We start from the raw sequence: 26,866 nt of genomic DNA on the forward strand, positions 1-26,866 counted from the left end.
CATTTTACACACGGGCGTACGTTACCTGATCGACTTATCGTTACCTGACCCACCCTATCGATGATTCTTTCTCGAAACTACGATCACTTCTCTCTGATGAATTTTATTTTTCGTTGCTCGTTCCACTAGTAAATTAACTACCCGCTGGTTTATGTGAAACGCGACAATTACACGGGAAATTGGGATGCCTAATGAAAAAGATACGCCGGTGACAGAATCAATATTCCGAGTTTTATTTCATTTTACGTGCAGCAGCGAGCCATCGAAATTAGTAATCAACAAGTTACCGGTGATAAAACAGCGGCTGCTGTTTACAACGTTGTTAATGCACCTGTTTGGATATCGATGATTGATCGTAATTGATACTGACAGTCGATATTACGTGATCATTTTTGATTGAATATAATGTTCCGCGGGTTATCAAATGGAAGATATTCATTATTCATATTATTGCTGGATGACGTAATACTGGACGTAGGTAGCATCGTGAAAATATTCGAAGACGTAAATGGAGGAAAATAAAGAAAGAGAGAGAAAAGAGTCGAAAGAAAAAGAAAGGATAACGAATCATAGAGCAAAGAGAAAAAAAGGAAAAAATGAGGCTTGTTATTTCGAAGCTAGAATATTCGGCTCTTTCAACGTCACAGGATGGAATCATCAGCTTTTCGGTATTGTGGAAAACGTCATCGATAGACCGGATGTCCACCTACCGGCCGGGACAGAAAAATTGTAGCCTATTTCCAACGAAAACGTTGAAAGCGTATAAAATAAAAATTCATAGGCGGACCGGCGGATATTCCATCTCTCTGGTCGACACGCAATTTTCATCCTCTAGCGTGTCGATTGTGTTCCCATTGTGAAAAGCGTCTCTCACCGCAGAACCAAACGTAAATATTACCCTCATTACTCAAAAAATACTGGCGAAACCCGGGTCGTATCAACGTTCGACCACTTCGTTTCGCTGATTAATGACAACGGAGATTCTTCCACAACTGTATCGACCAGTTGCTGGTTCGAATTTCGTTTCGTTGTTAACGAAAAACCTGGATAACTGGCGCTCTTAACGTCGATTCTCTGTTTGTCCCAAATTTTTACGTAAAACAGGATGAAAAAAAAATAGAGTAGAGAATCCAGAGAGATGACTCTTCGAATTTACGACAACTGCGTTGCATCCAGCTGTTGGCCAGAGTTGGTCGAAACTCGACATTCACGCATTCGTGGATTTGCTCAGCGGAGCAATCAGGCGACAACCGTCATTCTTTTGCCCAGATCGTACAATTTGCAACGCGGGAAAATAAGCCCGGACACGTTACACTCCGCTCGAATGACGTTCTGCCGCGTAAACCTTTTTCATCGTTTCTTTCCCTATTTTTCATTTCACCAAGTACACGTAGTTTTATATTTCTATTTACCTCGAATGACTTTGAATCAATAATCGATATCTGTTTGATACACGACAGGAAGAAACAAAGAAATTATTTCATCCGTGGAGAATGAAAATGAGAATTAGATTACTCAAGACAATTAGAGGATTGCTTTTCTTCTATCACTGTAACTGTTATAACCATTTCTTGTGACTGCGAACTTTTTAATAATATAAATGTAGGATCTTTTTGCTTCTATTCAATTGATCGAAGCGAACCAGTATAACAGAAGAATTTATGCGATGAACGTTATAAGTTACATTTTTTGTTCTGTATGTAATTTAGTGGTTAAAAAGAAAATATCATCTTCCGATAACTTAACTATTGAGTGAGGGGGCAATTCTAAAAATGTCAGAGTGGGTCGTCATTATAAATGACCGACAAAATAAGCACGCGTAGAAATCGTTGCATAAGTTTCCTGGTTGCTTTCCAATCGATCGCGGACGGTTACGCGAGAATTTCTATTTGTCAGGGGTCATTATCCGGCGAAGAAAAAAGGGGAAATTATCGGTTAGCCGAAATAATGAGTCCCAGGAAGAAAATGTGGCTCTTTTTCCAGGTATTTTCGCTGTCTCGATAGAAACGAGGGGAAATGAATAAGTAGCAGCTGACTAACATCATCTGTTTCTACTGAAATCGGTTTTAACTTACAAGTACCTCCGCATGACAAGAGAATAGAAGTTTAACATGCACTTGTGTGCAATCTCAGATTAAATTTATTATAATTGAATAGCAGACTATGAAGATTTTAAAACGTGATTAATTTTAATAATTAAACGTCCTGAGTGTTGATAATTAATTTAGAAATATCTCGACTTTATGAAAGCTCTTTATTTTTTCGAGCAAGATATTAAACGAGTTAAACTTCCACGAAGCTATAAAGGTATATGAAATACACGCAAGTGTATGTAGGGAATATACTACGTAAAAGTGAGTTAAGAGTGTCCTCGTTGGTTATTTAAAACATCCTTATCAAGGAGATGATAATTTTGAGAAATATTGCACGGAACAACAGAAGGAGAAACCAGTGGCTACGATGGCTGACTAGGACGTTCCACTACTACTACGGCTGGTCGTCGGTTTCGTCGTGGACCATAGTTACTGTGTCAGCATATTCGCGCGGAATACAACTGACGAAATAGTAATAACGTAGAACAGCAAGAGAGGGTTGTAAAAGCTGCGAGATTCGGCTTTTGACAATCGTATTATTCGCATAAATGCACCGCATAACAATCTCGCGTGTTCCCATGGCAATGTCAAACAACAAAATATCGTTGTTATGAAAGAGCCATGCGTTACAAAAGCCGTGCGAAAGGGTGACTATTCCAAATTCTCGTATGCAATTGAATTCGAAACATTTTTCCACCTCCCTTCATTCTGATGCAATTTCATTTGTTCAAAGACAGATAGTTTGTAAAACAGTTAAACAGAATAGAATGAAACACGATGATAAAAATTGCAGAGATTTTTCAACGAAAAAGGAAGAGAGAATATTTTGTTTGCTATCCTCGTGGCGATTGTCGAGGGGTGGCGTAATGTTGACAAGACAGAAGGGAGCAGAAACTCGAAAAGTGACAAGGAAACGTTGAAAAAAGGAAATGGGAGGCGAAGTGGCTTGAAAGTGGGCTCATCAGTATGCAAAATGCAAGAGTCGCGAGGGTGCACGCATAGCCCCTTGTGCCCTCCATTTACCCGACAGGCAGCCATACTAGTTCGCTGTTCAACCACCTAAACTCCTCGGAAACCATGGTTGCTATACAGCTAACCTGTTCTCCTGCCGGGCTCACACAGTTTCCTTTCGTTTCACGCCTTTTCCATGCATTGATTGCACGGTGAATACGTAATTGCATTTAGAATTAAATTTTCATGCTATTTTTTCTCCTCCAATATAACAAATTACTGTAGCTCGTGAAAATATTTACGCGCCTGTAAAAACCTTTTGTAAATATATAATCATATAATGTTTGTAACAAATATCTCGTAACTTTCATATATACATTTTCAAACTGATCTTAAATTTTACCAACCTAATCATGACATTAGAAAATCAATGAGATTTCAAAATATTTTAATTTGTACAGAAAAATTTCCTATAGTATGTATCATATACATAGAAGAGATATAGAAGGTATCATATATAGTATAAGAAAATGTAATACGTAATGTTCAACTTCTGCGTAAAACAAATACAAAGAAAATATACATTTCCAAGAACATTTCGCATAACACTTTCCTTCATTCTTCGTCGAAACATATGTCTGACAATTACAATCCACTTCTACTACACGCACATCGTTTTACTGCTACTTTCATGTTCCGAGCTTCGGGCAAATTACGGTTACGACACTTCTTTTTTCCATTTCCTTCCCTTCTTTTCTTCATTGTAGCGTCTTTCCCTTCCCCTTCTATCATCGCGTATCGACGCGATCCTTCTGACGCGTTGGCAAGGCGTCTTTGATGTCCTAATGAAGTTAGTTCTCTAACTACGTCGACAGTTAGGTTGCCTTCTCTTTTTCCTCCCTTTCGTTGCGTTTACCGAATCTGCACCCTCTTTACGAGCAAGGTGAGAAAGATGCGTTCTTTTCTTCATCGCGTTCACAGAGGTTCCTTTCGCAACTGAATCGCACTGACGAGCGCGTGGCCCTTTTATTTATCAAGTACTGCACGATACACCTTTTATATTCTAGCCGCGAGGCAAAAGGTGGAAAAAATGAATAAAGGAAAGGCGGGAAGACGAAGAAATAGATCTACGTTGGTATAATTATGTAGCCTCGTTTGTTGCAGACGCATTAGCCTCTGTTTAGACTCGTGAATTATGAAATCGCGAGCGTGCCGGCCGCTTGAAAAATTAATACACGCCTTAAGGAGGAGTAGTGCGGCGAGATTGCGCCGCGCGGATGATAAATTCATGGCCTAGATGCGAGCGTTACTCCGCGGCTAGGATAATTCTCACGAAATGGCGCGCGTTCTGAAGAAGGAAACGGAATGTCAGCGATGACGATGACGATAATTCGAGCCGCTTTCAAACTTCAGCCGTGACTCGGATGAAAACGTAATTTATCGTGAATTCTTCTTTTTTCCTCGTAACGTCTTCTTCGCACGCCCTGAATAACTCCGAGCTTTCCAAACACGGAATTCCCCGTTTATTTTTCCGGAATCTCAAACGTGAATTTCACGAGACGATAATCCACTGGTAACTTACACAGCGAAATCGAATTGATTGCACACAACGAAAGGCGAGAATGTAGCCTCGGTTTGTCGGAATATTGACGTACCTAGGAAAAGTAAATTTTCCTGCATATAGGTTTGGAATCGTAAATGCTTCAAGCAGAAAAGTATCGATTATATACTGATACATTTAAATATTAAAGAACGTTTTAGTTTTACGATTAAACTAATAATTTTTGGGTTTTGAGAGCTTATAGTAAAATACTGACCATACGTATCCATTACTATTACTGGGAACAGTACAACATTTCTATTTTGAACTTATTACTATTTATAGCTTATCATATATTTTACATCGTGTCTGCTAAATAATGTGACTGGATTCGATGATTAGAACAATCCTATCATTAAACGTTATGACTGGTTTCGTGCAAATGGTCTGCCAGTTCAGATCCTCGTGTATTTTAATTACCTTCGATCATGTGCAAACGATATTCGTATTTCTACTTTCGATTTCATGGCCGACTTGAAGCAACTCGTCGATGTCCTATCTTTTTGAGATCAGAAAATGGAGAAATCTTTATCGAAGATTGAAACTCACCTGCCAGTTTGCACTTTCTTGAAATCTATAGTAAATACAATATTTTGTTTTATTGTATTTAAATATATTGCTCTATTGTAATTAGACAGAAAATCTTCATGCACACGTTGAAATCATCTTGGTCCTTCAGAAACTCATCGAGTGATTTTTATTGTATTTTTCAATGTACATAGACACGTGGTTTTGATTTTGTTTAATTAGAAGAGAAATCTTTGTCGAGGACTAAAAACATTATGATTTCCTCAGAAACTTATTGAACGATTTTTACAGGATTTTTAAACTTAGTTAAGTAGGTTGAGTTTGCTTGAGTCAGAGAAATTAATGCGTAGCGTTTCTTGATAATCTTTGAAATCTCCTCGAGCGGTTTCGAGTTGAGCAGGATATCAGAAGCGCATGGTTAATCGAACGGCATTATCGTCTAGGCCAAAGCAACGTGTAACGCAAGAAAGGTAATCGATAAAAGCTCAGTGACCCGGGAACCTTGTTGGTCACCGATTAGTTTAGGTTAGTCGGAGTCAGGTATATGCCGCGCCCACGTTTCTCATCAATGGCTTCGATGTGTTCGTTAAAAAATTGAAGCTAACCAGATAACAACAACCTTCTTCGTTCTATCGAATCGACGTTTTAATCAACTTCTCATACCACTCGATTCGCGTTAATCAAATCTTCCTTTTTTCCTTTTTAATCGATCGTTAATTTGCCAAGTGAAAAATTGCAACGATATATTCATAAAGACAAAATTTTCACGAGAAATTAATAAACGAAGGAGTTTGATTTATGCAAATCACGTAAAACTAAGCGAACGAATTCTCTTTTCTCCGTGAACGGTCGAGTTATAATCGATACGATGAGTTAATTATTCGACCTTCGACGATTTCGAAAGCGTCGTGGTTGTCGAAAGCTGGAAAAAATCACGGACGAGCAGCGCTAGCCGGCTCGCGTAATCCGCTTTGACGGATAGACGGGCTGTGTATGTCGTTTTTCGCGTCGGCGATGCAATTTTTTTCACGGACGATATTCGACTTTTCTCGATAAACGAAATCGGATTAAAAAACGGACGGCAAGCATTTTCGTATCGGTCGACGCAAAAAATTATGAACTTCTTTCTCTGTACTGCCACTATGTTTAAACACAGTGGCAGGCATTATTTTATTCGACTTATGATAAATTTCATTGATTTCATTTTATAGAAGATTATTTTTAAAAACAGAATTCACGTCGATACACACACGAAAAAGAATACCTCTTTCACTTTGTTAAAATTGAAAATTGTTATTCGTCCGGTGATCGAATGGCTTCCAGATAAACGATGTCGATAGTTGAATTATTTTTAAATGAAAATTTATGACGTAAATTATTTTCATATGGAAATTTTTAATCAAGTAGGACCACCTGAATCGATACATATTTCTTTGCTATTATATCACGATATTTCGTAATAAATGTTGCTTCCAGATAAATGCTACCGATGAATATAAATTATTCTGAATGAAAATTTTTCATATCAATCAGTGATGTGTCTTTGTCCATTAGAATCGGTCTATGTCTTTTTAACTGTATTTCAATTTTCCACAAACTCGATGTTCTCCTCCATTGTATATAATTCTCTGATAGAACAATTAACAAACTGAAAGTTACACTTGGTAACTATTTTCATAGGAAGAAAGACTCGATTCGCGAAATTATCTGGCTGGGTTTTATTCATCGAGAAGTTTCAGCGAAGCGTAAAACCAAAGCAGAATCGACTCGGTTCGATTCAAAAGTGTGGATAATGGCTGGCATGGACCAAAAGGAAGTCGACGAGCGCAATTCTTATCGTTTCTTACGACTGACAAAAAGAGAGTAAATAATTTAACCAAAGAACAGCGATTCGATTGTACGATTCGATGGTTCATCGTGAAGCGCCAAAGCTCATCGAACGTTTTTGCTACTTCGGCTCTTTTCCTCAACTTTCAGTTTCGACTTTGGCAATTGGAGCCGAAAGGAAGTTACACTTTATTCATCGAGCCACTTCCTTGTCTGTTTCTAACAGGAAGATCGAGGTGTTCCGGTGTTGGGACGCGTGCGAAAGCGTTGGACGCCAATGAATTGCATTTAACGACACCTCGTTACTTTTTCAATCTCCCCTCGTAAACGAATACAGAACCTTAACACGGAGGTAAATTAAACGAAGAAAGTAAATCGAAATAGTTTGCGCACGAACAACGTTTGTTCTAGAATTGCTGGGATCGAGTCTTCACGCAGATTAAACCCGGAGATTATTACTTCAGAGTCAACAATCTCTGAAGTCACAGGGACTCGGTTAACTACATTCACACTGTACTAACTATAAACCTAACTTTCTTGAAAACGTCGTCTTCCAACAAATTCTATTCACAGTACGATCACCTCCTCGGATTTTCTACCACCTGTTACAATACAGGCTACGCCATACAAGTAAAATCTATCGATCTTTCCGGATCCGCGATTTCATTCATCTCCAGCGGACACGAATTTTCGAAAGCCACTTTCAAAGTCGGCAGTTTGATCAATTCAACCTCCTGTGAACTATCTTACTATACTTCTTCAACTTTGTATCAATCTCTGAATCTTCTGGATCTTGAATCTTCCGACTAAAGAAAATGTGACGAGAGCTATAAATCACAGAGTAATAAATTTCAATCGAACTCTGGTCGCCGAGTTTGTTAATCAAGCGAAGGAAAATCGAAATCTGATCGTTGCAAAACACAGATGCACAGTTTCTTCTCTCTTAATTTCACTCCGGCAGTTACACTTCTTTAAATTCATTGACACGCTCCATTAAAAATATAATCGATGGGATATCTAAGTAATCACCTGTAGCATATCGCTATCGACTGATCAGGATTCAACTAAACTTTAACAAGATCTCGAACATTTAAACAGATTCTTATCAGATTTCAGATTCGGAGAACGCTCAGATTCTCGCAAGATGTAATCTCAGATTCAAGGACTCATTTTGACACAGCTGTCGGAGCACAAGATCGCATTATATAAACGTATAAATAAATACACTAAAAACTTAAACATCGCTCATTCGATGAAACTTCCCCGACGTAGTTTCGAGCAAATGAAACTCAATTTCGTAATCATACCGTGGCGGAATTCTTATCCCGGAGGAAGGTTCATTTTGACGCAAAGAGAACGGACGTTACACAGTTGAAGCGACGCTTGAAATTGTTGCAAGCAGTGCTGAAAATTTCCAGGTCGATCTCGCGGCGACGCGGAAACGTGGTCTAATTTAAGAAACATTCGAGCAGAGGGAATCGTGTCGGTGGCACGGTCGATCTGCCGAGCCAAACGTAGGGTCGCTCGGTGCTGCCTGAATGGTGGCCATAAGGTAGCTCTTTCCTCGAGGAGAAGCGCCAGGAACGAGCAGAGAGGCTCGTAAGGTTGCGATGAAACGGCTTGGTAGGAGTTGCATTTTTATCCGGCCCTGGTCTGTGTCGACGTAGCAGATGAAAGCGGTTATGCCGGCTCCGTATATTGCCTCGTCCTTTTGTCTCCCCGCCAGCCGCGCGAGCAAACACCACCAACCCCCTTCGCCAGCCACGGTTTTTCCATCTTTTGCTCTCTTCGTGCCGCGACCTCAAAGCCAGTTCTATTTCTGGTGCCATCCGACTCGTATACTCGAGTAAACTGGCATACGACCAAATGCCGTGATACACCGAGCCCCTGCCACGCCGTACATTCTTCTCACCCCCTAACGTTATGACCCACCGCTCACATTCCGCCTTCCCACCCCACATCGTGGACCATTACGCTCTGCCGTGTGCTGCTTACGTTATTATTGTATAAATCAGCCGCACGCGGCGCTGAATTTTCTTCTCGTTATGTACAAAGCCGATTTCCAGCAGACCTGCGCGGCCTGCATCGATTTACCTTCGACGTCTGCCTCAACAATTTTGGGCATGGATTTCTGAAATGCTTGTTTTCTTGGGTTTGTCGTTATGGAAAGAAGATTGAAATTAAATAGCAGACGCGAGGATACTACAGGCTCGCGGAGGTACACATGAAACATTTTAAAGCTTTGTTACTATTAGGTCGTCTGAAAAGTTTCTTTCCTTTTATAAGGAAATAATGGATACACAACATTTTCCGTTTTATATTATTTCATCGAATTACGTATGATCCATTTTGTTCTATCAAACTAAAGATCACAACGTTCGACAGATTAGGTTTCATGTTTGTGTAAATATGCGTTGTTGTAAAAGTGTCTGTAAAAGAAAGACACTTTCTACACTCGACTATCATCATCATATTGATAAATACCGAAAACAATTTAGAAAACGTATACAAGAATTACACGATATTAATTGGAAATATTCAGATTGTTCTTCAATTTCACCAATATAATCATTCTTGCTTTACTGCGATTTCACAGCGATGAACCATTGAAAACAGATCTTACAGCGTTGAAAACCGTGTGTCCATCGGACTTTGCGTCCCTCGAGACTTCAAGCATCCTAGAGGCATATACTCGGTTCCTAACAACATTGTAGTATCTGACTTGGAAATAAAATTCGATGAATATACGTGTTACCGATTCACCAGATTGTATCTGTATCTTATCACCATTTTATTGTTTGAAAAAAGGTTTTCATAGTAGGATACCGTGGAAGAAGGTGCATAGAAAGCATATCGGACGCGTTACGGTTTTCCCAGCGTCGATTTAATTACCGATTAATCCCAGCTTCTTTTGTTCTTCTCGCTGAATAATATCTACGCTCGTCCGGCGAGCATGGTTGCTGCTCGTATCGCCACGGTTGTTTTAATAACGGCGATAAATCTACGGCTGGCTGAATGTATCCGAGGCAGGGACTAGTACCTCTTTTTGTCATCGGTGGATTATTGCATCCCACCGTCTCGCGACGAAACGTCGCGGACCGGGTTCGATTCCGTTGCCTGGATATTACGACATTATTAAAAATCGCCAGGCCGCGCGCGGAACGATCGCAATTTAGATTCTTCGTCTTCCATGCCATTTCGACCGTTCTTTTCCTCCTCGTCCCCTTCTCACATTCTTCTCTTTCCCTTGTTCCAAAACAAATCATTCAGATCGATCGTTTATCCTCTCACATTCTCGCGAAACGACCAATGGGAAAATGGCAACTGGATGCAGATCGGAAATGACTGCAGCCCGATAACCGGATATCTAATATCCCACCGTTTGCCCCGTCCAACGTTGAGAAATACGAGCGATCGGATAAGCAGTGTTCACTGACCATACTCGGTCGTTACCACGAGCCACTGTCGTTCCGTCTTCGACGTCGTTTCGTTCTCTTCTTTTCGTCCTTTAAGGCTCGGGCTACTTGTCTTCAAGATCGTGAAAAATATTAATTGCAACGAATATGTTCGATCGTTGCCACGTTATCGAATCGTTATCGCTTCACCCCTGTTCCTCTGGTCCTATGAAGCTTTATACTTTTTTGTCATCAAGATCACGAAAAATATTATTTGCGACGAACGTCCTTGATCGTTATTACGAACTATCGTCGAGTGATCGGATAAGCTCAGTATTTTCTGATCATACTCGACCGTAACCACGATGTCTTTAAGTTTAGTTGCTTGAGAATTGTGAAAAACATTAAGTATAACGAGCATACTTCTTAGTCGTAATTATAATTGTTGAAGTGGTCATCACTTCTAAGAAAACTCTACATCTGGTCTTTTAGTTTTCTCAAGCACTGAAGCCATCGACAGCGTATAGACAAAGGACTGGGTCGAAGGCGGACCATAAACAGTACACAGCGTTGGCTTCAGGGTTTTCAGTCATAGGGTAACACTGCTAGCGTGCGGATCTGGATCAGCTCAATTATATTCCGATTTGTATTTACACTTCGGTATTTAAAATATATATTTTCTACCTTACAATTTATCCACGCGTTCCTTTGTATTCACATACATTTAATAACTTCAACAATAATATTAAGTTTATTCAACGAAGCATTATCGAGTGCTTGGGTAATATTCGCTGATCATATTAAACCTTCAAAGACTTTAAGCTCAAGATCGTGTCTACAAGGTCGTGAGAAATATTAATTGTAAGCAGCGTATTCGACAGCTGCTACGAACGTTGACATTTCACCTTCTCCCTTTGGCCCTTTAAACTTCGTGCCGTCAAAATCGCGCGAAATATTAATCGCACCGAGAGGAAAGGCTGACTCAGCTTTCTGAAGCATCCTCGGTACTAGAGGTGTGCTACTCATCGTCAAGGGTCGCAGAAACTTTTACTCATAACAAGACGAACGAAAATGCTAAAGGGAATGGATAATCAGAAGGAATTATATAGTGGCTACTTTGCATCCTTCCATCGTGATTTTCACATCTTTTGGGTACATCAACTAGCCCGAGTACCGTGCATCATTGAGGCGTTGTTATTTGTCGAATTAAGTCGTTTTTCAACGAACTACGAATATTCAACAACATCTACCCAAAGAGCTTCTCACGAAGCTGAAAACGCCATCGCGTTCGAAGCGTCGAATTGGAAGAAACGTGGACGGTGATCTTGACGAAGATATATTTACCAAGCGCAAGTACCCTTGGACCGCTTTAGACCGAACAAGTCGAATTAAGGATCGAATTCTTCAGGTGAACGTAGCCGGTGTTCAGGAAGAAAACTCATAAGAATTGATGAACCGAGTTACGGGGAAACTCGTAAGAAATAGTCCGCGAGTTGAGAAACTCGTGAATTTAACTGAGTAATCAGTAAACTCCCATTTGCTCGGCCCCTCCCCTCGCTCCTAAGCAGAACTGTGGAGTGAAAGTGGGAAAGTAGGATGGGGAGGATTAATTATTTAGCCCGAAGCAATAAGATATGTCAAAGGTGGCTCTAACTATGGAACGTGGAGCTGCTGGACCGGTTCATTGCTGCGTTTTATTAATGGTGCTTGCCAGTGACATAAGAAAATAGCGATTTTATTTTCCACGGCAAGAAAGAGTAATTGCACCGTATATTAACTCGGACTGGCGTTTAAATTACTCGGCGTTATTGTTGCAAACGATAAAAATAGTTGAACCAGTCTCTCCGGTATACGCCGTTGGATAATAAAATTATACCAGCATAAATAATATGACGCCTCGTCTCGACCCGCCATTTCGTCTTGATAAATAAAATTTCACTCGAGAACAAGGAAACACGAGGCGAAGGAAATACGAACTTTCCACTCGGTTCCCTTTCGTTCTCTTCTCTCTTCTCTTCGTTCCTTTCCCTCCAAACGATAGAGATTTTCACGCGTCGCTCCATTAAATTCCACCTATACGTATCTCCCTTCCACCCTTTTCCTCTTGTTTTTCTCTTCGCGGCCGAACTTTCTTTTTAACAGTCTCTATCCTTTATCTCGGCCATAAGGTAACGACGTCGTAACATGTTACTATGTTATGTATTACGTTGCTCGTAACACGGGTGTAAAGTAGCGAGGCGGAAAGGAAATAAGTCGTAACAGAGCGCTGATTTACGGGGCGCAAGTGTGCATTCCTATGGCTTCAGTTTTAAGGGAGGAAACCGCATTTGTAGTCGTACATATCGGACGAATCTATGTCGGCTAGACTAATACTCTTCATTTGCTGTGCGAGCTTTTATTTATTCGCTTCAATAAATATACTCGCATTTGTCGATCGATCTGTTTGTTTCTCGTTTCGACAAATTGCGATTTTAACACTGGAGTTGTCGACGACTAAAGTGTGAAAATCAAAGGGATAAAAATGAGTTGTTTTTGAAACAAACAAGTCTTCATCCACAAACTTTGTAGAAGATCGTTCAAACCTCTAGAACATACATTGTTGCAAATCTACATTTTAAGAAAATAAACCTTTATCCATATATCTTACCAAAAATCATTGCAATTTATAAAATTATTCGGAAACATACTAAAATAGTCATATCAACGATCGAGGCATAAAATTTACCGTAGAAATCAAAACGTAGGTCTTCTAAAAGAGGCAAGAAAGTCTTTATCCAAAGATAGTCTGGGAAAAATTACTGGGAAAAATTTTAAGCGATTATCGACCAAGCGTGTCAAGATTCTGGAAAAAATTGACGACAGTAAATTTTAGTGGATACTCGCAGGTTAATTTCCAAAGGCTGAAATTAACTCAAAGTTGATCCTCTTAAACTAGAAAAGTAATTTTAAGAAGCATTTGCATGGCCTGATGGCAACTTCGTGTTTAACACGACGGTAATTCCATTACGATGTATTTTCAACGTTCTGCGCGGTCTTGTTTCAGGTGTCCTGGATGAGAAGCAAGGACCTGCACATTCTCACGTCAGGAAACACTCTGTTCAGCTCGGATACGAGATTCGGGCCTCAGCATACACCGGGTAGCGACGCGTGGACGCTCAGGCTGGACAACGCCAGGAAGACGGACACCGGCAAGTACGAATGCCAGGTGAACACCGAGCCCAAAATGATGTATGCTGTTCAGCTGTCTGTGCGAGGTAATTGCAGTTACTCTCCTAGTTCGCCTCTTTATTTAAATCCGCCCACTAAATTGAATTGTCCTTAAGCCGGTCTTCGTTTAATAGGTTTGCCGACTACTAACCCGGCTGAATATTTTTCACAGTATTCGCCCAGCGATTTTTAATTATATGGTAATACTTGGAAATATTTGAATGTAATATTTCCATGAAAGGGAATGATCGATCTGGTCGTTTTGCAGAATTATTTCTGACACTTGATCATTGAATCGGGACCACGAATTTCAATATTTTTCAGTCTTCTGGTAAAAAAGATAAAGTCAGAGATGCGAATGAAGATTCTTTTTTATGGCAACGTTTATTAATTACTGAAAGATGTTTTATTTATGCTTCGTAAGCAATTCGCCAAATATTTTTAAGTTTTTTAATGTTTATGTTTAAATGGGATGGTACAGCGCACAGGTGATTTAACGAGATTCTAAATATTTTCAATGCCATTTAAATCTTATCGTGAATTATCTTTGTTGTTCTTTTATACATAATCCTAAATCTTCTAAATTGCGTGACAAACGGTACTTCGATGACTAACTGTTTCCACTGTTCCTTTCCAGATCCTGACAAACCGGAGGGTTACGACGAGCCACACTCTCAGCAGACGCGAATAAGTAAGTGAGCATCGTGAAAACGAAGGTTTATTTCCGTCCAATAGTACACCGCCGCGAACGTGTTCCATTAGTTCCGTTTCCAACAGTATCCTCGCCATTGTGTCGGAGATTTTAATAGACACGGAGATAAATTTAAAGATCCCCGCAGTCTAATTTCACCAGCGAAGCGTTTGTCAAACTAAATTTAAGTCTATCGGTTGCACGGAACAACGTCGCGGACAGGAAGCTGGATAACTATGACAACGCGATATTTTCATACACGTGGGGCAAGATTAAACAATATTTTCAATCAAAACCCAACGATAAATCGTCGTCCGCAAGTCTGACATTTTATTGCATACTGTACACTGACACTATGCAGATATGCAAACGTCAACGATGCAATCAAAACTTCATTGGAAGCTTTTTCATGTCAGATATTCGTACAAAATTAATCTCTACATTTTTTTTAGTTCTTTTATTTCGTTCTTTATCCAAATCTGTGTACCGCGCAGAGTTTCTATATTCTGCATCCATTTCGTGGTAACTCGATAACTGTAATATTATCCTGCAACTGTTATCCCAGGACGAAAAATTTTTTTTCGTATACGAGTTCGCAAATTAAATCGCCAAGACGCCCTGATCGATCCACTTTTCAATGGATTTAAAAATACAATATTCACGCTTCGTGTGATCTTCATTCCGCGAGAACTTTCCAAAGAGGATTTGCCCAACTCTTTACAAGTACAATTATCCTTCGTTGTGTTTGTTTCAACGGAACGCGTTCGACTTTTGATTCACGCGTTACATTTAAATCGCATTTTGCCCGACGCAATTCCGAAGTTGCGAAAATGAATTTTTCCACGTGCAAATTATACACGACTCTCAAAAGCAATACGGTGTATCGCGGCATGTTTGTACGTATTTACAAACTTTTGAACGAGCAAATTAGTAGATATTTCAGTCGGTCCTCGTAACATTGAACGAAACTTTGCCGCTACAATTCGCACATTTTGCTCTCGCGAAATATATTATACAACGCGCCAAATCCAATTCCTGCATTTCTAATTGTAATACTCGACTACACAAATTTAAATTTTCGTAATCGTTAAATGCATATAGGGTAGATTTTTTTCAGTAAATTTTGTCAGCATGTTCCACGAATATAACGTGAAATTTGGGTTATATATAGTTCGAAGCTTCATTAAAAAGTTAAAATAAAAATAGGAAATACGAAGGAAATAATATCAAGTTGATCAATTTCGCGCTGACTTTTATAATAATACGTGGATTACTTCGAAGAAATATTTATGTCGAACTGACACGAAAAATTGATGCATTTATTGAAACGAAAAAAAAAAAAAAAAAAAAGGGAATTTCATAGAATAATAAATTCAACATTTTACTGCCAATTTTCGGAATGGTGAACGTTTTGAAATAGGACATTTATACCTATATATATACCTATTGATTAGATTAATTATAAAACGATACTCGTTACTTTTTTCGTACTTTTCAAATAATTTTTTAATAAAGCATCGCACGATTTATATTTCCTCTTATCTATGTCTATGAAATAATGTAATAGAGTTTACTATAAAAAAAATTGGACCCCTGTGTAGTAGTAATAGTTTGATAAATTTTCCAAATGTCGGCCTATTTTCTACCCTTAACTATGCGACGGTATTAATAGAGTTTGATGTATTTTCCTGATGCGAAGAGGGATGTCGTGCCACCTTTATACACTGTTGGCCCGTTAAAAAATCATCCGATAGACGCTTCTTATTCCTTCAACAAGATCCAGTCGACATCAATCACTTAAAGATAAGTGCGCTTCTTCGCTGGCTTTGACGGCCGGGATCTGTCGTCGATTCTTCTTGCAGCGTCTTTCTAGACGCTTCATAATTCTTTCCAAGTTCCATCATTTCATGCCCGAGACGCGAGATTTCTCGATCTTTTTCTTTATTGCTTCCAACTCTCGACTGAAATTCATCCCCGTCGCATCGACTTCGAATCGATGCGATGGTTAAAATTTAAGAGCAGCGGGAAAACAAGCATCCCTTTCTCAACTGATCGTGAGATATTTCCGTGAAAATCGATTAAAGTGCTTTTAAACAAGATTGCACGCCAAGTATTACAGCGACGAGAGAGATAACTGCGAATCAACGGATATACATTGATGATTGCTAAATTGAAACTTTTAAAGACAGCAGAACTTAATGTGTATCTAGATGGAAGAAGCGTAATTGAAGTGTATTTGAACTAAAACCTAGTAGAATTTTATAGTTCGTAGAAAATTGTGAAATTTACTTTATAATATACTTCAGCGATACAACGTTACCAGAATTTTTCAATATTTTGATTAAGTCTGTGGGGAATAATCGGCAATTGATTTTAGTTGAACGATATTCTTCGAGTCGTTGATGCAATTAAGCCGCAGATGTTCAAAGATTGAAAATACTTCCGAAAGAGTACAATAAAATGGTAGAAATGCATTTAGAAGATATCGTGTCTCCACTTTATGTTGAAATAAGTAGACCAACAATTTTCTAGAAACTATGAATTCTACTCAAGATAATAATCCTCGAATTCAAAATGGAACGCCTGTTATGTTCAGGATTTATTAAAATTGCGCGATAAAACTGCGGACCTTTTCCGCGAAATAAAACGAAGTAAAAATCAGAGGCGGATATAAACTTCATCTGAAATTCTCAAAAACGGAAGACGTTAGCGCACAAGCAAAGAGAGGTTACGTTCTAAAGAACGCCAAGTTATCTATTTATGTCCATGAAGGATGGCAACCAAGGATATCGAATAATAATTAAACATCAAGACGGGAGGACAATTATCATCGAAGTAAGCAGCGAACGAGAATTGAAGAACGCAGGAGCAGCGATGGAAAAACAGGCTGCCGCGGCCGTGTAATAACGGCGTAACGGAATATTTCGCCGAGGAGAAATGCAGTTCCCCGAGGATTAATTCAAGTCTAATAGGATTATCCTTAATCCCGGTAGTCGTGGAAAACCTCCTCCGGTTCTCGCCAGTCTTTTTCCTCGTCACCTGCCGTGACCGTAACCGTGCTTGCACGACTACTGCAGGATAGGAACGTGGCGTTAAACGAGTCTTAGTCATCGGCCCTCTGCCATCTCCTTCGCGCTGAATAATGTATGCTTGTCCCGACATTATCATACATACACCATGGGAGAGACATCCCTTGCGAGACACGCGCTACCGCTCCCATTGTTTTTCCCTTTCGTCTCGTAATGAATTATTAGGCCGCGTCGTTGCCCTTACGTGAGACGGTTCTCTTGTTTCTTCGCACTTCAAAGTCCAATTTCCGGACTGAGAATCCGGCTACCCGAAGCGAACGAGGAACAGAGCCCTTCTCCTCTCCATCTTATCCATCCATCCACGCTCTTCTTCTTCGTTGTCTTCTTATTTTTCAACTGGCAGAGTAGAAATAGGTCGCGTTTTAATATAGCGAGCCTTAAGTCTCGAATTGTAATTGTGATCTCTTTGCCACCGACTTGGTGCATTCAAAGGGATTTTCAGGTTACCCCGTGGTGATTCTTTTGCCTCTCAGACTGTCCTTGAGCGTGTTCTTTCTCAAGGGTTCAAGAAATCTTTGCAGTCTATAAATTCAACTGGATTTTTTCTTCTGCTGGTTGACGGAGTTTTCAAATCGATCTTTTCACGAGGTTGGCGTGGTTCGATTTAACGCGGGAATTAGGGCGAACGGAACATGGCGTCGCACGAAGCTAGAGAAGAACACGCTGTTTCACGGTGGCACGCATATTAAACGACCACTTGTGCCGACCCTCTAAATTAAAATGTACAAACTTGACAGTACATACGTCCTGCAGGAAAGAAAAACCGTGTTACGCTGCCGGTCTTTCTCGCCGCTGGAACGCTTTGCTTTGTAAAGCTGCGCGCCGTCTTGTATGCACGGCTCAAGGGGCAAAGCTAACGTTCTCATTAATTAAAATTATCGCGCAACACTCGTCGGTTACCCTCAATGGCGCGTATTAAAGCGGTCCATTAACAGGAAAATCTTTTAATACATACACTATGCTCCATTCGATGGGATAATAAATATTAAAGTAGGATTATACCAATTAATATAAATAATAAATAAATCGCCTTAATCCGATACTGTTAATAAAAAATGTTGCCCATAGATCGATACTGGCGAGTCAATCGATGATCTTATAATTCCTTTAGCTTCTTCTAATACTATTTTTAGCAATAAGCGACGATTAATCGAAGATTAATTAAAGTCTAATGAGCCTGGCTTCGATAAATAAAAGTGAGAAATTATTAGCAGTAATAGTTCTTAGTTTTCTATTTTTCATTTGGTGACATCGTTCCGTAAATCTTGACTTCGTCGTGCTGCACGGTTTTTAATGAATCTACTTTTTCAGCCGGGAAGGCATAAAACACGTTCCGTTCTTTTTGCCGCAAGTTCCTCCCTCGGTGTAATTACTTTCTTCTCGGATCTCCAGCCCATAAGCTGTTTAACATTGTTTTAAACGCATGGCGCGCGGCTATCTTTATTCAAACGAACGTGCATACCTAGCACGGCATTTTTAAATACACGGCACATTAATCGGAATATACGAAACTGGTCAAGTCTCCGTAATAAAACCCTGAAAAGAATGAACGACCCGAAAAATTATTCCATTCATTAGAAAATTGTATATATTTATAAATGAGCCATTTAAATGCCAACGTGATGACCAATTTCTCAATTTTATTACTACAATATACAATCAGAAATTAAACGATCGTTCTTAACGAAGTTGGTCGTATTGATTTCTATTACAACTACATTATAGCTATATTAAGTAAATTTCTTAACATGATAAATAAATACACTGTCGTTCGTAAGGCATAATTTGATAAAAAGCTTCACATTTTTGCATTATTGTATTCTTCGTATAATCGTATACTTATTCATAATATAAGAACGTCCTTCTACTATTAATTCAAAACTGAGATCAAACGTAATGCTTCATCTATGATGTATAACATCTATATACATTTTCAGAAATAATTATATGGGGATATTATTCTTTCAGTACAAATTATTTTCATCAATATTCGTTAACTATATATTGCCTCAAATAAGATAAGAATGGTCAAGATTATATTAGAGAATTTAATTTTATATAATTAGAACAATCGAAACAAGAAATGTCTAAATACCGTGTGGTCTAAGTCCACACAACTATATCTAGAACATACTAAATTTTTACGGGAAGATGTTGCCTGTCGTATGATATTTGTCCATACATGGTTTACAGGTTACGAGAGCACGGCACCAGTGGCTGCCATAATGGGTCCACGGGAGCAGAGGGTGCCATCGGGGTCGACGATCACCTTGAGATGCGTCATATTGTCCCCGTATCAGACGCGGCCCATCAGGGGCGTGCAATGGCTCCGGGATAACAAACTCCTAACATTCCAGGTAATACAGCCTCGTGTCTTCTCGTGAGACAGACTCTAATGAAATTTTTTACACTGAATCCTCTTTCGACATCGACCCCTTGCACACCCTCTCTCACGAGAATCTCTCGTCTCGAACGAAAGAAATACGATCGTAAATCATCTGGGTGACGGCGGACGCGACTTGAACGGCTACGAACTTCAAGCCCTTCCTCGGCTTACGAGATTTTTGTTTACACGCGTCGAATTTTCTTCTCCAGAGAAATTGAATCGGGAAGAATCGGAGGGAGATTAAAAACACGATTGGAAAAACATACTGAATTTTTACAGCGAATCACAGCAACTGAAACGCAGTTTTTTTTTTTACAATGAAATTCAAGAGTGTTTGTTGTTTGTGGAATCGCGTCGGATCGAAGTAATTACAACGAACGTTTAAATCGGTTCATAGCGGAATGAAAAATGCGATCGAGACCGCGATAGGCGAACTGCTGAAAATTTATCCGTGGAAGCTATGCGCAATTCATCTCGGCAGATTTATTACGAAATTACAAACTGTGAACGTTTGGCGAGAGGGGCGAGAGGGCGAGAGAACGAGGGGCTGACCGGAGATTTATTTAATTTTCCGCACTCGCGATATATTTCGATCGTAATATTCGCACGGTCAACAACCGGCGAACACCGTTCGTGGGATAATGTGTGCTTTCGAGATAAATCGCTATTAATCGTAAATATGTAGGTGGTAATTCGCAAATTCATTGGTGTAATCAAGTAACCGTTGTTCCATCAGATACCACGATAAAATAAAAAGAGAGAAAAGGAAAGGAAAGAAAGATACGTTGCGCGCGATTTTCCTGGCGCGTCGTGCACCGAATTTCACGTTGCATTTCCTGTGTTTGCAGGCTGCACGAGGGGGAATAAACGTAGAGACTGAAAGAGGCGCGGCTCGAACAGTCTCGGAATTGACTCTGGCGGCGGTCACGCCGCACGACGTCGGAAAATATTCGTGCAGACCAACAGAGGGACGAACCGACACTGTAATGCTGATCGTCGAACCAGGTTAGCATTGAGTTTCCTCTTAAAAGCCTCGAATTTTATACTACACACCGAACGATACCATTCCACGTATTTCTCTTTTCCTTTTGTTCTCTGAAACCCTTCGTCTCTGTATTCCAATCATTTAACATCTTTTATTTTGATACGACACCGACTAAAACACAGTTTAATGGCGCAACCCGTATCGCTTTGCGGCTAGCGGAAAAATACGATCAAAGTATCGTACAAACGTCTCCGCGTAATGGTGGACGTTCAGTGCAAATTACCGCCATAAAAGCAAACTCTAAATTGTCGTTCCACCGCGATCAAACCGCGGAACAAGAGCCTTCCTCCATGAAGCTCATCGGCCGCAGCGTTACGAGCAGCGGACGCGGCTATTTGTATTCGATTCGCCGTAACGTCTTCGTACACGCTACGTCTGCGCGACCATAGAGAAAGCATACCATGCAAAGAAAGGAAAAGATAGAAGAAGGAAATCGTATCAATGGAAGTGAGAAAGAAGTGATGGAAAGGGTTGAAGGACAAGGCTAGGTATCCTCATGATCTAAAGTCGTGCCTTAGGATTACTCGAAACACTTTAAAGTTTTAAGGAGGCGGCGGTATTTCACGGGGCGACTATTTGTCTAGCTCAGCCTCCCTTGGTTCGCCACGGACGTCGTTTCGGCTCCGCAAAGAAAGAGGGAAAATCCTGGGGTAAAACGTGCATGTACCCGCGTCGCGTTGGTGAGAAATAGAGAAGGAAAGGGTGGCACGAGCGGTCGAGATCTTACTGGAAAGAGGAAAAGGAGAAGAGAAAAGGGGATAGGAAGGAGAGGATATAGGTGGAGAGGTTTGGTGAAAAGGAGAGCTGGAAGAGAGCAGAGGAGTGGCGTAAGCACACTTGCATACGGAATTCACAGGCAGTAGTCTCTATTATCGTGAATTTTCCTTCGGAAGTTATTGCGAGAAAACGGCGGGCCGCGCTACGTCGCATTTTTCCCGAACAACCGACGCCCACCGCCGACTCACCCTCGTCGTACGCGTACATATACATATATAGCAGCAGACCAACTATTCCTTTTCTTCTGTCCCGTAAACGGGGCGACGAGACGCGTCGTAAATCACAACTTCGTCGACTCGTTTCGTAGTTTCACAGATTGCGAATTTACGCGGTTTATAGGCAACGTTCCAGCAGACGTTCCCCTCCATCTTCCTCGTCGCCGATTGTACCGATTTCACGAAGCTGCGAGGCAGTGTCCTCGGTGTTAGGGTTTTGTTTGTGCTTCGTTCGTAACTCGAATTGCTTCACAAGTTTTACGCATTTGTGTGAAATATACCGGGGCGAAACAATTGTCGATAATTTGAAGGCAAGCAAAATTTCTTACAGTCATTCGAATTAAATCATTTGAATTAAAAACAAATGTATACTATAAAGTGAAAAGTAGAGGAAAGATGTTAAAAAGATGTATACTTTTCACATTTATCTTTCTTATTATGTATAGAGTTTCACTACAAAGATGAATTTATGGAAAGATCATTTGTCTTTTAAGAGTTGAAGATGAGTCGCACATCTGAGGAACGAAAATGAAATAATTGCAAAAAGTAAAGTTATTTAGTGTTACGTCGGCCGACTCTCTGTCTCGACTGGCCCACACGTCGCGGGCAGGATGGCAACTAGATGTCTTCACATCCTTACCTTACCCTCCATAAATCCCAGGCATTTTCTATTTAAGGTCCTTCAGACCGACCAAACAATCTTTCATTGAATAGTTTATTGTCTACTGCGGGAAGATACGAGAAAGTTGGTTTCTCTCGCGTTCAGTATCTTCCGTTAACGACTTTCTCTCGAGGGTGACTAAGACCCTTTCTAGTCCACCAGCCGTCTATTATCCAATCAGAAGCAATGTCTATTGCCCTCACTTTCCTAGCCAAAATTGTCATCAACAAATCCGATGGTTCCGTGCGCGAGACACACCCATTCTTAACTTTCCTCCGTCACAGCATCGTCACCGAACGGCACTGATTTTGCATCTTTCGAACGGTCAACACCTTTGACCAGGTTTCCACCTTTAGATCAGTCACCTACTTTACTTATTCATGCGCACCAGTGTAACTATATTCATTACAAAGTTGTTGGAATAAACTGTAACTTATAATTTGTTGTATCAGTGCCATATTCAATTCAACTACCTCTATTATCCTAACAGAAATAGGAGATCGATCATTTCGCGGCGTCGATTGTCTAATCGCAACGGGAATTTACGACTCCCGTTGACGTGCTTCTTCGCGATCGCGTCTCTTCGCGTGTGAACGGAACATCTAGTCTGGCTCTTGAGTTATTCGTGTATAAAAGCAGACTTCTGAAATTCATTTTGTATTATGTTTTATTTCGATTCATATTGTGCTTCAGAAACAAAAATTTTTGAATTTCTACTTTAATCTATCTCTAATCGTAAATCTAATCTATCTAATCGATTCTTTTATATCTTCTCCAACTTGAAAAAGCTCTTAATGGCAGAAGAGCATAATTAGGTAGGAAATGGTAGAAATTACAGCAAGATTGGTTAAAAAATGTATGAACGCAATATGAAAAAGTCCCAAATTGATCGATCAGTTTCCATATAAAATACTTGTTTCGCTACTGAATGAAAAACGAACGAGAAGCGTCGTTCATTACCACAGTCCGTGCAACGTTTCGTGCTTTTATAATCGATGTTGTAGAGATATCGATCGCGTTGATAAATCAGAGTTTCAGTGATTCGCCGCACGGTTTTCCCAATTGCGAATTCACACAGTTTATGGATTCGAGTAGCTGCTTTCGAGAAGAATTACCGCCCGACTGGAATTAAACGCTAGCGTCACTACGCTTTGGAGATGATTTTTACGAGCTTACTCCGACGCAAAAATATTCTCATAAATATCCACATGAATGCCGCGTAAATTGTGTATCTCGATGAAACACCGTTCGAGATCGAAGCGTAGTGAAATTGTAAACAATCTATGCAGAGTGAGAAGAAAATGGCCATTGCCAATTGAAAGATCATCTAACTGTCGAAAGGTATCATGGAAGAAAATCACTTTGTCCTATCGTTAAACTGCTTATCATTTAATGCATTTATCAAAAATTGGAAGATGTAAAAATGTACAGAAGATATATGTGAAATGTATAAAATATCGAAAGTGTAATACTCGTTATGATATTCGATGCGTGAAGCAGAGTCTCATGTATTTTCCATATTTTTAGTTACGTTCATAAAAATATGAATTTGTATAAATATCTACGGTCTTGCTATCATGGATAAAATTTCATGCCCATGCATCTTGTTTTAGTTTGAAAATCAATAAAGTTACACAAATTTGATCAAGTGTATCATGATCGTTTAATATTATTAAAAAAAAAAAAAAAAAAGAAACAGTTACTATTTTCAACGATCGTAAATAACATCACGGTGATGTTATTACAGGACAATAATGTTCGAACAAAATGACCAAAACATTCACTCACGATAGCCGTTAAAGATCAATGCATTGATATAATTCACAATTAACTTACCTTTGAAACAACACGAAGTACAATTCCTTGCGACATTCCAATCAGAACACCAATGAGTCGCTTTATTATTCTTCATGGCGCCACGCTCGAACTTCGATAAGTTTGATGGCAGACTGACAAGGTTTCACTGCTGCGTAAGCGGTCGAATAACAACAGTAGAGATTCTTTTAATTGCAGCGCATCGGTCGAAAAATACAATGTACGCACGTACAACTTTCCTCATAATATTTTAGATGTGTCAGATAACACGGCATAGCGTGGAAAATCCTGTGAAAGCGTTGTCCAGGATCATAAATCAGAAGTTCGGCGAGTTGTTGTACATTTTGCAGATTACGAATTTACGCGTTTCATCGTGAATTCAGAGTCGTTTCCATTCGTTGGCCGGGATTAAAGGCGCTCGTCAAAACCAGTTTTACGAGTGCACACCGCGTGTCCTCGTATTCCATGAACGTCAAAAATATGCGGCGCTCATCGATCGGCGTAATTAACTGCACGGCGAGCAAGTTAACTTAAACAAGGGACGAGAGTCGGGGTCCGATTTTATTAATCGAGCCGCGTGGTTGAACGAAATCGGCACGGCGTGATTAATTAAACTGCCAGTGGCCGTTAAAGGAACGAAGAGAAAAATGACTTTCCGCTTGGATTTCTAACGTACGTCGATCGTCGAAAACGATCCCCGTTAATTTTTCACGCGACCAGCATAATTCGTTGTGACAATCTCGCCCGGGGATCCAACGAATTTTCAAATAGTATCCACGAACCGATGCAAACAGCTGGTCTCGCGTATCTATCGCCACTTGTCCGGTCTGTTCTATGGAAGACGGGGTTATTTGAATCATCCCAGCTTTGGCATGTTCAAATTTATACTTCAATTTCGCATAGAATTCTAAAGTTTGTTGTACATTATCAGACGGATAAAGATTATTAGTTGTTAATACAATAACGAAAGAATGAGAAAATATCGTGTACCTTAAGACCAGCCAGGGAAGATATCAAAAAACGAGAGGATGAGCTGAATAATTTCATGACAGGGCTATTGTTTCAACGTATAACTGAAGGGATATAGCGAAATGATATTACACGAAGAACTACACTTTCGAGAATCAATTAACTCGTTGCATTGTTTAGCTTCGTCGAAATATCCTACAGATTTGAATGACACCACCGTACCGTATCGAAGAAGTTGAGACACGCGAGTGGAATTATCGTCGTCCGAACTTCCATCGATACAACCACAGGACGCAAGAAACGTCATTTGGCTGATTCGTCGAATGCGGCGCGAGATTTAACGACTTTTCCGAAAGCGAACGAGCAAAAACCGGTGGAGTACAGTGCCAGTCCGCGGCATAAAGTCGCCTTTTTGCTAGAGAAAGACCGGCTTACTGTCTGGGCTAATTCTTATGCGATCGTAAATAACCTGGCGCATATATCAAAACTTACAGCGACTACCCATCCCAGAGTAGCTCGCAATCGTCGCCACCGCTTCTCCGTCTTGCAACAATCCTGTCTTATCCCTTTCTTCTCCCTGTTCTTCCACGTTCTCTGCACGTTCGTCAATCTTGCATCCCGCTCTTCCTATCGTTCTCTCTATCCTCGTCCCTTGCAGTCGTCTTCATCTGTTCCTGGTTTCATCCCGAGTCGGAGCCAAGCCACATTCTCTTCCGTTCGGTGACAGAAGCTGCCAGAAGCACTTCCAACGGCCAGATTAAAGATACAATCCCGCGATTCTATTAATTAAGAAAGTTAATTACGGCGGAATTCAATTTTCCTAATTGCACATCACCGTGAGTCCTCTCACTCTGCCACTCGTCTCGAGACCCTATCCTCGATATCTTCATACCGTCTCGCTCCGAAGGGCACTCTAACCGTTTCAACCTAAAGTTTTCACCGTCTTTCCACTTTCAGTTCTGCTCAGTTTCTTCCCCTGTCCCCCTTCCTTTCGTTATCTTCCAATTCGACGACTTATTCCACCTTTTCACTACCTTTCACTCGAACTATCTCGCCTCTATCCTTGTTTTGCAGCGGATTTTCGATGTCTAGGAGCCACCGAATTTCCGCGTTTCTTCTCGGCTAATCTTCTGGAATCTTCGTTCTGAACCGCTTCGCCGCGTCTTTGAAGTTTTGCCTTCCGCGAGAAGAGATTTTAATATTTGGCTCGTATTCAGAGCGCACTATTAAGGACGACGATGAGCTTTTAGCACTGTTGTGTTCGGATTACGAGTTGAATAGTTTGCTCAGGAAAAATTTGGCTAACGACTAGCCGACGCTAATAACACGGAAACTGTAGTTAAAAGCTACGCCCACGCTTTAACGACGTGTCGTCTAAGAATTCTCTTTCTTGCTGTCGTAATGGCAAATGGGAAACTTCTTTCTTCTTAGATTAGTATTTAAAGCGGCCAAAGTGCATATGAAAGAGACGCATAGAACGAGTCTCGAATGTTTAAGAATACAATAGCGCAATAGCGCAAAATCATAATTACTAATACTATGCTAATACTATCGAGTTAACCGATACAATTTCTGAATCCAATTATCCAATTCTATTCTTGAGTTTAATTTGCTTCG

At 40.2% G+C, this 26,866-nt stretch overlaps 1 protein-coding gene across 2 annotated transcripts in view; it reads left to right on the forward strand.

Annotated features, from left to right (window-relative positions):
• Positions 1-26,866, forward strand: part of LOC139991477 (zwei Ig domain protein zig-8) — a 117,332-nt gene that overhangs the window by 82,343 nt on the left and 8,123 nt on the right. For both annotated transcript variants that reach the window (XM_072011580.1, XM_072011581.1), the window contains 4 exons: positions 13,438-13,648; positions 14,239-14,292; positions 19,575-19,738; positions 20,616-20,772. In XM_072011580.1, coding sequence (XP_071867681.1) covers positions 13,438-13,648; positions 14,239-14,292; positions 19,575-19,738; positions 20,616-20,772 — 586 coding nt within the window. The remainder of the gene's footprint in view (positions 1-13,437; positions 13,649-14,238; positions 14,293-19,574; positions 19,739-20,615; positions 20,773-26,866) is intronic.

This window comes from Bombus fervidus, chromosome 10 (assembly GCF_041682495.2).
Source record: "Bombus fervidus isolate BK054 chromosome 10, iyBomFerv1, whole genome shotgun sequence".
NCBI classification, from domain to species: Eukaryota; Metazoa; Arthropoda; class Insecta; order Hymenoptera; family Apidae; genus Bombus; species Bombus fervidus.